The 14528-nt window shown below is 40.0% G+C and overlaps 1 protein-coding gene across 5 annotated transcripts in view; it reads left to right on the top strand.

Moving 5' to 3' along the window:
• LOC102209722 (suppressor of tumorigenicity 7 protein homolog) overlaps nt 1-14528 on the top strand; it is a 56941-nt gene that overhangs the window by 37890 nt on the left and 4523 nt on the right. For 3 of the 5 annotated variants that reach the window (XM_013915422.1, XM_013915424.1, XM_013915423.1), the window contains 12 exons: nt 4165-4247; nt 5872-6031; nt 7901-7955; nt 8447-8562; nt 8688-8763; nt 10847-11001; nt 11153-11250; nt 11439-11568; nt 12239-12311; nt 12673-12775; nt 13550-13700; nt 13832-13924. In XM_013915422.1, the coding sequence (XP_013770876.1) occupies nt 4165-4247; nt 5872-6031; nt 7901-7955; nt 8447-8562; nt 8688-8763; nt 10847-11001; nt 11153-11250; nt 11439-11568; nt 12239-12311; nt 12673-12775; nt 13550-13700; nt 13832-13924 (1293 nt within the window). The remainder of the gene's footprint in view (nt 1-4164; nt 4248-5871; nt 6032-7900; nt 7956-8446; nt 8563-8687; nt 8764-10846; nt 11002-11152; nt 11251-11438; nt 11569-12238; nt 12312-12672; nt 12776-13549; nt 13701-13831; nt 13925-14528) is intronic. The other 2 variants (XM_005751139.2, XM_005751140.2) reach the window with 1 other exon arrangement.

Genomic DNA, 14528 nt, shown 5'->3' with positions numbered 1-14528 from the left:
ATGACAACCCAACCAAAATACAGTACCTTGCCAGTATGGCATTGTTTACGTCAGCTAATAAGATCTCTAAACTTTACACCAAATGCACGAGGGAGATGTCCTGCTTTGTCGCCAGAAAACAGGATGGTATTGGAAAATTTGCCATTCAGTGTTTAATTACAGCCTTGACTTCTACCAACTATTTACAGATAATCAACATGGTGATCGATCTTTAAATAATTTTTGTTTTGTAGTAAGTCCCCGGGTTTTGCCATTTCCCTTTAGTTTTAGCTAAAGTCCACGATCACTCCCTGCCAGGCTGCGGCAGGGAGTGATTTATCATTTATCATTATGCAAGTTTGTGGAAATAAATAATTAAATGACAATCTTTTCTTAAGTTGTGCACAATTTTTCCAAATTCTATGAGTATCCATGATCGCAGTATCAAACAGAATAATTGAGATATGGTTTTTTTTATTTTTTTTATTCTTCTGTTATGTTGTTTAATCATCAACTTCAGTATGCGTGCAGAGTGGCTGTACAAAGAGCAAGTCAGCAGCTGATTGTGTGGAAAGACTTTACCTACAATCCTCAGCCACTCCGTAGTGAATCATTATTTTATGTCTGAAACGTTGGCTTGAGGCTAGTGCTGTTTCCTTTTCTTGGATTTAATTTTTAACCAAAAAAACCTTTTTCACACATAGCTGAGGCCTCTGGCTTTTTTGCTCCTTAATTAAAGGTGCTAGATTTTTAATTAAGGGGTGTTAACTCGCTACCATTTTGTGAGCATCACCCAGTTAGCACTTATTTCCTTAAATAGTTCAATATTTTTTTTCCATTGAGTTCATTTTTGCAATGATCCAGCTCAAATTTGCCTTTTTATTTTTCTCTGCGCTGTCATATATAAACCATTACAATGGTGGAAGCTCATATTAAACATGGCCAGAAATAATGAGTTCAGTACAAGTATTCTCCAAGATCCAGGAGCCCAAGCTTCAGTCTGCAGTAATTGCTCAGTTTCTGACAGTCTGTGTAGAAACTTGATATGATCATCTGAAGTATGGAGGTCCTCCTACCTTGTGTTTGTCTTTTGTTTGTGAGGGGCAGCATATAAAACGGAAGCTGCCTTAAATTCAAGGTAGCTTATTAAGGGATTGGAGCTAAAAGGGTTGTTTTAGCCTGTGGATGACCTGAAGAGCTAAACGAAGGCCCAGTGAAAATAATTAAGGATTATGAGTGAGTAGAAATGTCGCAGTTCACAATACCAGCTGTCGCTTTTGTACTGTAACACCGTTCTCAGAACAAAATTGCAAACAGAAGGCAGAGGACTCTTAGGGTTTTTCGTTGACCAATCCTAACCCTTTAAAATTTAAAATTCAGCTTGCTTTTCCCTTTAGGTTCTATATTTGGTTCCATTTTTGCGGTTACACTCGACAGCACCTGCAAACTAACAAGCTAACACAGAACACACCAGAAAGAAAAGTTTATACTGAAGGTAGATGGTTTCAGCGGAGTTGTGAGACCTCCCATTTGCCCATGAGACAACATCTATTTTCAAAGAACAAAATTTGTGTTGTCATTTTGAAGTTTCAATTCAAACACCAGTAAAAGCAAAGTTTCAGACAGAGCGCAGAGGCATCAAGAGTGGCTCAGCTGAAATCTGCAGCACAAAACACACTGTTTCTTTGAGCCCAATCCTAAAGTGGTACATCTGTAATGGTTAGTTTAGTTTTTATGTGCAGTCAGTTTGATGGTGGAAAGCTGTGCTGTAAGATACAGGCGAAACACATGATTAAATATTGCTTTCTAATGTTTCTCTTCTTCAATTTTTTCTTTTTAAATCGAGCCTTCTTATCCCATTGAGCTGTCATTTCATGAGAGAAGAGGCTAGAAAAGATTTGTAGACATAAGAGTAAGAACAAAATTTAGTTGGTTTTTGTTAGTTCGTTTTTAACTATAGTTAAACTATAGTTTTTAACTATAGTTAAAAACAAACTAATATTACTGGAGGCTATCAGGATTCAGGCAGTGTGGCCATCGTCTTGTTAAACCGTAATCAGGGTGTGTTGTTTTGCTTGATGGCTGCTAACACTTGTTTGTGGACTGACTGAGGGATTTATGTGAACGAAACTGTGTCTGAAAATCAGTGCTACACACAGTGAATCTGAAATGACTTACTGTATACAGTGCACCCCAAATATACAGACATGGACAAAGCTGTTGATACCCTTCCACAAATCAGACCACAGTGATCTCCAGTACAATGATCTCTGTATTTCACAATGACTCGTCTGCATTTGCTCACACGGCTCACTCTTCCTGAGTAACTGTCAAGTGCTCTTTTGAGGGACAGTGTCTCCACACTCGTGGAGGGCCATTTAAGAATAGTCCAGTGTTTATTTCTCAGCCTTTCTTGAGTGCTGTTAGCTTTTTTGGTTTTGGACCATTATCCCATTGCAGTATTTTTCACCTTGGTAGCCTTGGCCGTTCGTTGTGCCCTGCACAGGTTCACTGTGCCAGATGCCCCAAACCCACCACCCCCAGCCCTTTCAACAGTGAGGTGTTATTTTCTTTTAAAGCATCATTTTTCCACCTGTAAACATAGAACTGATCTGAGTGGCCAAAAAGCTCCAGTTTTGTGTCATCAGTCCAAAGGACTTTGGGGCTTGTCAACATGCATTTTGCTCTTGTGTCTTTTCTGTCAGTAGTGGAGACCAAGTGTAGTTTAAAATGTGATGGATGGTGTGATCAGAAATGACGTATGTTGACCTTGGAGTTCAGCTTGAATGGTTTTGGATGGTTTCTTTCCATTTCCACATCATAGGAGGTTGACTGCAGTCCCATGAACCTTATATTTGTAAGAATAACATAATAGCCTTTACCATTTTAATGTAGATGCTTCTTTCTGAGCTCTGCAGACAGCTCTCTGTTGCTTTCTCGAGTCAGTGTTCTGGCCAAACATTTAAAAGAATCAGAGAAGATCATCAGGCATTTGAAGTTGCACAGAGGTCATGCTGCTGATCTTTTCGGTAAGGTAGTTGAAGATTCCTTCCAAATCTGCTGCTAGTACAAAACTATGGTGCATGCGGTTCTAGCCATTCCCCTTTTGAGGGGGTAGGGACAAATAAGTAAATACTTCAGCCTACTCCTTTTCAAACAAATAATGGAATGATATTTTGTAATGATTGTGAAGGCACATGTTTAAAATGTTTGAAATAAAAATGAACTGAACTGAACTGAACTTTCCCATATTTAATCACAGTAATTGGAGCATCCACAGATGCTTCAACTGCAAATTTTAGTAAAATATTTCAGGTTGTTTCAGGCCATCGCTGTGTGAAGGGCTCTGTGTGATAGTGGAATAAGAGCAAACACTGATTGATTTTATTTATTTTTTGCTTTTAAATGTCGCGATTCAGAGTAGAGGCATTTCCCAGGCACTAAAAATAAATATTGGATAAATGAAGGCTTCTGTATGCACCTCTGACAGTTTCTTTATAGTAAATGGAGGAATGTCATTTGATTTGTAAAGGCTTAGCTTTGTAAACTGTACAGCATTTTTAATCTGTAAAAAATTTATAACTATTCACTTTGAAATAAATCCACTTGGACTGCTTCCAGCAGTGCACTCTCGCTAGAATCTCAACCTATAATCAGCTCTGTCAGTGTGACTAAAATGTAGGCTTTAAGAATCTATAGCCAGAGTTTATGACCACACGAGAAAATCGATCTCTGTTTCTACTATATTAACCTTGTTAACAGTTATTTAGACATCATCCAGGGTTCCATTTTTGTGCTATAAATAACATTTTCGTGGCAAAGCTTTGCAAAATGCTTCAAAATATGGTATTTCTGTTAAGGCTGTCAGTTGAGCTCAGTTTTGTTTCCGTTTCCCTGAAGTTAAACTCTACCTGGGTTTCATAGTGTTGTGTAATTTCAAGTGTGAGCAGCAGGGTTCTCTGGGAAATGCCAAACATCGCATGTGGATGACATGTGCTGGAACCATAAATGTCTGAGTCTTTTTAATGTCTGTCTTTACCGTCTTTATTCTTCTTCTCTATAGACATGACCTATTTTTCATGAATATTCAACATTTCAAAGATATATTTTCAAAAGTACCTCCCCTGTGATGTAGAGGAGGCCTTTTTTTAATCTGTCTTTATTCTTTCTGTGTCTTCCTTGTAGTAAGCATGTTTCTCAACACCCTGACGCCCAAGTTCTACGTGGCCCTGACAGGTACTTCCTCCCTCATATCAGGACTCATATTGGTAAGATGTGCTTCATTCTTTATATTTGTTGATTGTTGAAGCTGATACTGGTTTAAATTTATTATAAATAAAGCAGTAATTTTTATTTGCAAAGTGTGAATGTTTAAGTTGGCTGCCCTGTTTATACTTAAGCATACAAATATCAAATATAAATGGTGTTGAAACCTCCTGCTGTTAAATGGATCTATTTTTTTTAAGCAAAAATCACATCCTTGATGAATCTAACTTAATCACTGTGTGCTTTTACTTGACATTCTCTTCCATGTTAAAAGGAGAAAATTAATTTTCAGAGGTGGCCCCCTGGTGATTTTGAGCCTGGGATATAATTTGTTAGGGCTTTAATCACACATTCACAGGTCATATAAAGCTGAAATGAAAGGATATCAAACCTCATTTGGTCCTCCATGAGATTATCTCCCTGCACTATCAGTGTTTATTCTGCTGCCTGGTGCATCAGAATGCAACACACTGAATGTTTTTGTGCTTTTTAAATTACCGAGAACACGTGCTGGGTTGTTTTGTTTGGGATGTGGAAAAAGATAAGAATAGAACTCTCTATTGCTGTGCATTAAACAAAAGACGCTCCAAGTATTTCATTTCTTTTTCAGGTTCTTCACAGAGACGGCAAACTGTGTAACAGTGGTTGGTGCGCAGTTTAAAATAGCCCCTCTCTTAATTAACTCCCTCTCTCTTCCCCTGCGGGCGATTGGCCAGTGTGCGTAGGCTGCTTGGAAATGGTGTTGAGCTCTGCACATGCTCTGTGAAATTATTTAGAAATGTGGACGCCAGTTGGTTTCATCGAAGCAATAGTGTTCGTTTCTCTGTAAGTGGGAGAGATGTTCCAATTTGCTCGTTTTCCAAGATTCCTGTAGGAGCCCCATCAAAATTAGTCATTTCCTCCTTCAAGCAGAGGCTCCACAGTACATCAGCTTTAGCAGTCGGCAGTCTGTACAACTCGTAAAATAATCACGTTTAGATATTAAAAGTCCTTCTAGAAGCAAATCTCACCATATGGAAATGCCTTCAGGCACTTGTTTGAGTTATTTTGAATGATCTAAACTGAGTTGGTCGTTAGTCACTGGAACACAACTGTGTGTACAGAATCACTACTCAAGTTAAATTTAAATTTTCCAATCGATGTTATTTTTTTTTAATTTATTTTATTATTGAGTTCCATGTTTTGTCTGCTAAATTCCATCCAATCAAAGAGCAGGTTTCACTGATTGGATCCTCTCCTTTGGCCTAAGGTGATAATTGGTGAAGTATACCCGGGGCCTCTGTGGCACAAGCTTAACTCCCATTGATACAGTGTTAATCAGCCCACACTCAGATTACTGTAATAAAGATGTGTTAAAACAGATGGAGAATAGCGACTACTTGAGCTAGCTGCTGGAGGTCTCAGCTTTACTAGCTAGTAATTGTCTTTACTTTGTTCTGATTAAAAATCGTGTGGCTGGCATTGAAAGTAGATTTACTCCCATTTTAAGCAGGTTAAAGAGAGAATTATTTTAAGAGGTGCTAATTTAAGAAGAATGTGCACAAAAAATGTGAACACTTGAATGTATCATCTTCATTGAATGAGCAGTTAAGTGAATGTGTTTCTTTCTGTCTTTCTTTCTTTCAGATCTTCGAGTGGTGGTATTTCAGAAAATATGGGACCTCCTTCATAGAGCAGGTGTCTGTGAGCCACCTGCGCCCCCTGCTGGGAGGAGTGGACAGCAGCTCTCCCAGTAACTCAAACGCCAGTAATGGGGAGGCTGACTCCAGTCGGCAAAGTGTGTCTGGTAAGAGCTACATTTGTGATCTGCTTATAGAAAAAGATTGCAAAAAGGTGACTCGGTCTCCCACTGAAAGAGCGGGGTGGAGGAGAGGGATGCCTGGATGCATCTGCTTAGACTGCTGCTCCACTAACCTGGAAAAACAGCAGAAAATGGATTTGTTTGTAGATGCATTAAGATCTGGAAAAATACAATTCTTTAAACAAATGTACTGTTAGAACTGCAAGCAGTACAAGGCAGTCTAAGAAATTAAAGCTTGTCTAGAAGCATCTTCCACAGCCAGAGTGAGCTGTGTGAGCGTCTTGACTTCTCCATTAGTGATGCTTTGATCTTGGTTAATCTGTTGAATGTATATTTGCTCGTCTGTGAAGTCTTTCATTTCAAAAGAGGAAAATGTCTCTGCTGAATAATTCCCTTGGTTCCTTTGCCAGTGATAAGGGAAAACGTTTATGCTACATAAGCATATACATAATGCAGCATGAGTCCCAGTCTGCTTTAGTCCAGACAGCCTCTGTCTATTAAAGAATCAGAACCAAATACGAGTTGCAGTGACAGTTTGGTTAAATGAGCTCACCCAGTCAGTTTAACGGCGTGTTTTCGAGCGTTCGGTCATTGAACTCTTTGTGGAGACGTGATGCAGCCGCTTTTGTTTTCAGCCAAACAACTTTGAGTGAAATAGGATTATGTGTGCTCAAGTGTACTAATCCTCCGTTTGCTGGCTAATAATCTGCTCTGTGAAAATCTCTCAGCTCAATTCAGAGATGGATGTCGCAGCTTAATATTTGTCTTTGTCACAGATGGGTTTTCAGTGAAGACCCGTGATTGATTAGTCATGGTTCTGGAATTGAATGTGGCAAAGCGTGAATTTTGTGCGCGTAGTATTGATTTATTTCTAATTTGACTTTGAAATTCGGTTTTATTGTCAGTGAGAGGCTTTTGTTTGTTTAGGCAGGACAGTTTGTTATTCAGTTAGTACAAAAATCAGTGAATAAACACATAAGAAATCATTTTCTCTGTTTAAGTCGTTAGTAATAGAATATGAGTTTTGCGATGTGTGTTGGGTTTTCATGGATATTTTATGCATCTTCTTTAAAAAAGGCAATCAAATAATTTAAGTGAGCTCCTTATTCTGATTTCCAGCTTAATTTATTTTATTCTTAAACTCTACAAGAGGAGCTTTGCATAACTCAAAATTCAAAATAATCTGTATTTATCTTCTGCTGGGCCTTGGTGCAGGTCATCCACTATGTGAAAGAAGACATTTTCTCTTTACTTTTTAAGCGTTTGTGCTTGAGATGACCATGTTAGTGATATCTCCTCTCATATCTTGACATCATAAAGATCCAAAAGTAGGCAGAAGCAGTCAGTCTGCAGTCTGAGCTTTAGGCTTCCAGGGATTACTGCACATTTGAAACTTTTGCTCTCATAATTTTCTCAAAACTGAATCCTGAGTGACATAGTGAGGGGACGTCTCAGCTCACGCAGAGCTCTTTTAGTTGGTTGAGCAGCACTTGTCATGTTGATGTTTGATATCAGCGCACTGTAAGCCGCACATCTTATTGGTGCATACATATTATAAAAACCCATATAGTTAAGCCCTGTACCAACATCGATGTGTTCAGTGCCATCAGCTCAAACACAGGCTTGCCAGCAGTGTAGGTTTGTGCAGGAACCTGTTTGGTCACTGAGGAGTTAGAAGGCCTTTCCTCTGTCAGCCATGCTCTCACATAGATCCACGTGCCAGTCATGGAGCTGCAGGGTAGAGATGGCAGAATGCGCAGGCGAACCCTTTGAAGTGTGCCGAGTAAGCTCAGTGCCAACTTTGCCCTTGACGCTCATCACTACTGTTGTGCTCTTTGTGTCTCCCTTCTGCAGAATGTAAAGTATGGAGAAATCCACTGAATTTATTCCGCGGAGCCGAATATAACCGGTGAGTGACAACAGCAAAGCAACCTGCATCTGAAGTCCAGCTCACTTGGAGTCAGTTTTCCTCTGACTTTTCCATCGTTCTTTCTCATCTGTGTCTTCTCTTGTTTGGTTTTCCAGTCTTTCAGGTCTTTCTCGTGTCAACTTTCCTGCCTCTTGAGTGTCATCAGATTTGTTTTGGTCTTTATTTTCTCTCTTGTGCCTTTGTGTGATTTTATTTTTGTCTTTTTTGTCTGTCTCTATTATGTGCCATTCTTCTTTTGTTATCTTTTTGATGTCTTTGCCTGTGTTCCTTCTGTTGAGTCATCCCCCACTTTTTGATTCCTCATGTTGTAATTATCCAGTTTTTCTCTTCAGCTGTAAACCCGCCAATCAGAATTGTTTTCTGTTTGAGCTTTAGCAGAGACGCGTCATTCATTTTCTGTGTTTTGTCAAAAATGTGCCAGTCAGTAGCTTATTATTAAAGCGTGTCGTTCTGTCTGTGCTGGTGTCCAGGTATACTTGGGTAACAGGTCGAGAGCCGCTGACATATTATGACATGAACCTGTCAGCACAAGATCATCAAACCTTCTTCACCTGTGACTCAGACCACCTCCGGCCTGCTGATGCCAGTAAGCAAACACACATTCATACATATGCTGTGTTTATAACCATGTGATTTGATTTAAGTGCGGAGGGCGTAATGTGACCCCTTTGACATATTAATATGTTAATGTGTTTCTCTGTGTGGTGGCAGTCATGCAGAAGGCGTGGAGAGAAAGGAACCCACAGGCTCGCATCTCTGCAGCACATGAAGCTCTGGAGCTTGAAGAGTGAGTTTAAAATTATGTCATGGGTTGAAGGTATTAATAAAAGCAAATTCTAATAATCCTAAAGAGAGTCTAGCTACTCTGCAGCCCTCTTGGTAGATATTAAGGCAGTTTTCTGAGATCCATGTCTGAATGAATTTGGAGAGAGCCATGGTCTGTATATCAGTAGTCATTAAAAAAGAACAAAACAAGAATGGCACACAGTATAGACTGATAAAGGCAAACCACTAGAAATAAAACGAAATCATACAAGACAGAAGAGGGAAAATAAAGAGTAAAACAAAACGAATGTGTAGAATTACTCGTAAAATCTAATAAGTCGCTCAAAAAGGGTTTTTTTCTCCACAAGTTGTATTTCTACTGTGGATGCACACAGTTTAGGAACATTACATTTTTTTAACAACTCAGTATTGATTCCAGAAATTATAAGTATGTTAATCTCATCCACACAGCACTGAAAACAGGATACGGTCTAGCAAAGAAAGCAGCAACCTACATGTTACCACAATCAGCACCATGAAACTGAATCTCTCATTAACCTTGACTTTACAACTGCAACAACAGGATTGGCTCAACAGCCCGATCTCCCCTGATTTGACTGTTGGTCCGCTCTCTTTCGATTTAGTTTATGATCCTTCTGGAAATTCATTTTATGTCCGTGGACAGTGTTAAATAAATACAACCACAACAAAGAAGAAATCAGTTAGAGACATTACATACATTTAACAACAAAGCAGCAGGAGAAGGGTATCTTTAGCACTGCAGTGCTCTGCTGCTCTGTTGGAAATGTATCAGGCCATCCTTGGAACATATGACAAGACTTTGACAAATTCAGTTTCATTCCTTCAGAAGGCTTTTTGATATTTTACCTATATTTGTCAGAGCTAGAAATTTAGTCAAAAGAATTTTCCAAATTAAATCTCTTATCATCAAATTGAGTTTGGTCAATTTGACCAGCTGTATTTAACTGGTGCTTTTCTGATGGTTGTTGCAAACATATGTTGTGCACATACCAGATGAAATCAAAGGAACCTTTATATAAAAAATAATAACAAATGAGCAGACCATAAGTACTACATCTGATTTGAGTTTGGCCAGTCTTCTCTTCAGCAGTGTGTCTTGGGGCACCACTGTGATGCTTCCAGCGCGGCTGCTATTTATACATCTCTCCCTGGAAGTTTCACTGTGACCACTTTCAGTCAAGCATCTGTGTTGGATTCTGGATCACCGCCCAGAATTGTGACCCTTTAATTTGAATTTCAGTTTGGGGAAGAGGATGAAGTTGCAGGGAGGAAGTAGAAGGATTATGAGTAGCAATAGTGTTGGTGTGCACACAATGGCCTGCGAGCTCAAACCATGAAATGTAAAAATACATTTTTATTTTTTATTTTTCTAACTTGTAATCACTGATAATGGCTTTATGCTGACTCCAGTTAGGAAGCTGAAAATCAAAACTAAGAGCTGATCGTATCTTTTAATATTTAGTATTTGCATAATCCCATCTAGATGCCGTACAACCAAATATGCTTTTGCAAAACTAATACTATGAACTTCTACCAAAAAAGTAGCTCACAAACATGAATCAGACCCCAAGTCCCAAACACTACTGTTGCTTTTAGGTCCACACACATCAGTTTGTAATAAATTGGAAAACTGTAAACTTCAGGTTTTGTTGGTGTCAAGGGCGGATCTGAAGCTTCTCATCACAGACTGGCCTTCCGGGTGCTTCCATCATTCAGAGGAAGGCAGCTTTAGTTCTTTTCATGAAATTCAGGTTTATTTTTAGGAGCATTTGTGACAACCAAGACAGTGCAGAGGAACTGTGTCAGCACTACATGTTGCTCCCAGCTTGTATCAAGGCCGTGACTGCAGGTTGACTCAGAGGAAAACTTCTTTGATCAGTGATCTGTCAGAGGCTGCTGACAAGCACACAAGGCTCAGGAGCATTTTTATGTCTCAAAGAAGCTGCACTTTGTCGGCAAACGAGGAACCCCGCTGAGAGGCGGTAAATGAATTAATGAGTGTATAAGAGGCTATGCAGCAGGTTAGTTATTACTCCCTGACTTCTTCTCATCCCCATCTACAGCTGTGCAACAGCGTACATCTTGCTGGCAGAGGAGGAGGCCACCACCATCATGGAGGCTGAGCGGTTATTTAAACAGGCGCTAAAAGCTGGAGAGGGCTGCTACCGCCGCAGCCAACAGCTCCAACATCATGGTACACAATATGAAGCCCAGCACAGTGAGTGTAATCCATGCTTTAACACTTTTCCTAAGCCAGTAAAAATCAAGCGACAGTATGAATGGTAGTCCTGGTCCATCTCAGCCTCTGTTGCATTTTAATAAAAAGGACGGTAAGCGTGATCTGATTGAGCTAAGTTCTGTTTTTGCAGGAAGAGACACCAATGTGTTGGTGTATATAAAGAGGAGGCTGGCCATGTGCTCCAGAAAGCTCGGCCGAACAAGAGAAGCAGTTAAAATGATGAGAGATGTAAGTACACAACCTGCCAGAAGAAAACCCACACAAACCGAAACACACACAGTGTTGTGCATTCATTTCTGAATGGGTTCATTATAAACAGTCACAGAGTATTTTGAGGTAATACAGTGATGACCCAAAGCTCATGTCTGCTGATTGTGCATGTGTCTCCCCCTGTCTGGTATTACATGTAACAACAGTTGTGTGTTTTCCAGTTAATGAAGGAGTTCCCTCTCCTCAGTATGTTCAACATCCACGAAAACCTGCTGGAGTCGCTACTAGAGCTCCAGAACTACGCCGACGTCCAGGCCGTTCTGGCCAAGTATGACGGTGAGCGACACTCAGCCACCTGTGAGCAGCTCAGTAACTGTACTAACAAAGCTGTATTTAGTTACTTGAAGGTAGCCGAGTAAAGACGCCACATTCCCTGTCGAGTGTTTGTTGTTCCTCAAGCAGCCCGAGTTATTTTAACAACTAAAATGCCAGAGCGGGGCCATTTCTGACCACATATCTTATACAGCAGGGCCGAATCCATACAGGCAAAAATGTAATTATTATTTGCAAGTAAAAATTGCATCTGTTAAGATGTATTCTGTAAAGCAGGTGTTACACCATCTACAGGCATTTGGCCAGGTGTTGTTTATAAGATCATTTTTCTGCCTTCGTTAGAGCACAGACGCACACAGGAAGTATGCATGGGGTTATCTGAGGATGCCCAGCATGTTCTGAAACTACATTTTTACTCCTGTCTATAGATATTTATATGACACAACTGGAAAAAGAGAGCAAATCACACTTAGAGAAAGTCTAAGATATGATAACAAAACACACGTGAAACCCAAACTCATTAAGTTCATTCACAACCCCCTGTGGGCATCTGCAGTATTCTTAAATACAGGCCTCCCCTCGAACTGTTACCTGTAATTCCAAACTTTTACCACATTCATTAAACTCCACCCTGTCCTTTCTGTCTCTGTCTGTCTTTTTGTCTCCTCCACAGATATTAGCTTACCTAAATCTGCAACAATATGCTACACAGCAGCCTTGCTCAAAGCCAGGGCGGTATCGGACAAGTGAGTATTGCGTTTCATCACATACAGTTCTTCAGGGATCTGACATTCCTGTACTGCTATTTAGTTTAAGATAGGGTTGAAAATGGCTCCAGGGAGGTGCTCAGTATCAATGAGAGAATAGCGATGATGTAGAAAGAGTGAGACACCCCAAGGTTTGAGCGCTGTTACTGTGAGAAGTGAGTTTTCTGCCTGATTGTTCAGGGTGTGGCATGTATAATAAATGCTGCAGCTGCTTAAATGTAGTTTGTTTTTAACACTTCGTAAAATGTTGGTTCTTGCTTGTTACTATATCTATTCATGAGAGGTATGGATCAAAGTAACCTCATGATGTAGAATCACGACCGTCTGCGTGCACGTGCAGGTTCTCTCCAGAGGCCGCATCCAGGAGAGGGCTGAGCACAGCAGAGATGAACGCAGTAGAAGCCATCCACAGAGCGGTCGAGTTCAATCCTCATGTCCCCAAAGTGAGTTGAGATTACCACACACACACTTGCACGCAGATTGTTTGTGTTAAACAGAGATGTGTCGATAAGAAAGATGTAAATATGCCAGCTCATAGCAGAACTGCTCATTTACATGTGTAGCCCCTGTGTGAGTCACACAAAACAACATTCAGCATAAAAAACGAAAGAACCAAATTCAAGCAATACATAATGAGAAGTTAAGCTTGGTGGGATGGATCTTAAAGTGGGATATGTTGAGCATATCTTCTCTTCCAGGATTGACTTCCTTTACTGACAGTTTGTCCAAATGTAGTTCACCTATGAGGCACTTCTGGTGGGTGCTGTGATCTCTTTGCTACTGCCAGAGCTTTAATTTATACATTCACTTAAAAGAGGTGGACCAAGTCCATGTAAAACGTTGTTCCTTGTGTTATGTTATAACTGGGGAAAAAAATAAATAAATGTGCATGTAAAGTGATCCCAGGTCATAAATGAGGATCCAGTGCTGTAAACACACAGCAAACACAAGCTAGTAGCAACCCCCGTCTCAGAATGATGTTGGAGCAGGAAGTATGCTGGCCCCAGTCAAACAGCTTGGTGTTCACACTTGGTGCATTGAATTGTAATAATGTAACTGTGTCATGCTTTGTTGTGGGCTGAATGTGAGTATTGAACTTTATTCATGGATATGCTGAGATACTTTTAATTCATTTTCTTTCTCATTCAGATGTCTTCTTTGTTCTCTCTCCTTGTCTTCCTTTGTTCCTCTCTCCTCCTGCTCCTTGTTCCCATCAGTACCTGCTTGAGATGAAGAGTCTGATTCTTCCTCCAGAACACATTCTGAAAAGAGGCGACAGCGAGGCCATTGCCTACGCCTTCTTCCACCTACAGCACTGGAAAAGGGTGGAGGGGGCACTCAACCTTCTGCACTGCACCTGGGAGGGCAGTAAGTACATGCTAACACACAAATACTGTAAACTGACAGTATTAAAATTTTAGTGGTGATTATTTCTGAACACGAATGATTCTGGAGCTCGTTGTTAATTATTAATTGTTTGTGTTTTTGTGTGTTTGTAGCTTTCAGAATGATCCCATATCCTCTGGAGAAGGGTCACCTGTTCTATCCTTACCCCATCTGTACAGAGACGGCAGACAGAGAGCTGCTACCCAGTAAGAGACGCTCTGACATGCACGCGCACACTGTGTAATGCAGTCAGGGCAAAAAATGTTATATTATATATATATTTTTAGGGAACTTGTTGTAAATTTCTGTGTTTAAATCCCTTTAATTAATTTTGGGAGTTTGTAAACTTTGAAGAAAAAAATGCTTCATGTCAAACATCTGTGCTGAAAAAGCTGTTTTGTTTTTTTAAAGTTACACTTTAATTTGAGAATTTGGCTCACAGAGTGTGTGTGTGTGTGTGTGTGTGTGGGAGGTTGATTGTGAGTGTTGTCTTGATGTCTGCCCAGAAGCTTGTCTGTCTTCACTCACAAACCCTTCATTGATTGAGCTGGCCTACAGCCACGAGAAGCAGCACAGTGGTCTGTGTGTGTCTCTGAAAAGACATGCATGTTTATTTCAGCTAATTAAAATTGAACATAAATAAGAAATTAAATTGTGAATCATTGTGCCAAACATGACAGCATGCTATGTGTTAGACTTTGTGAGATGTTTGACCTTGTTAAACTTCCTCAACAGAAAAGGTTGCCTTCGTTGTTTTTCTTTAGAATACCTGCCCTCAAATTTGCCATCTTGTTGATAGTTACCCAGTAA

Source organism: Pundamilia nyererei, unplaced genomic scaffold (assembly GCF_000239375.1).
Source record: "Pundamilia nyererei isolate P.nyererei 1_Seehausen unplaced genomic scaffold, PunNye1.0 scaffold00301, whole genome shotgun sequence".
NCBI classification, from domain to species: Eukaryota; Metazoa; Chordata; class Actinopteri; order Cichliformes; family Cichlidae; genus Pundamilia; species Pundamilia nyererei.
This window is presented reverse-complemented; position numbering and strand designations above follow the sequence as displayed.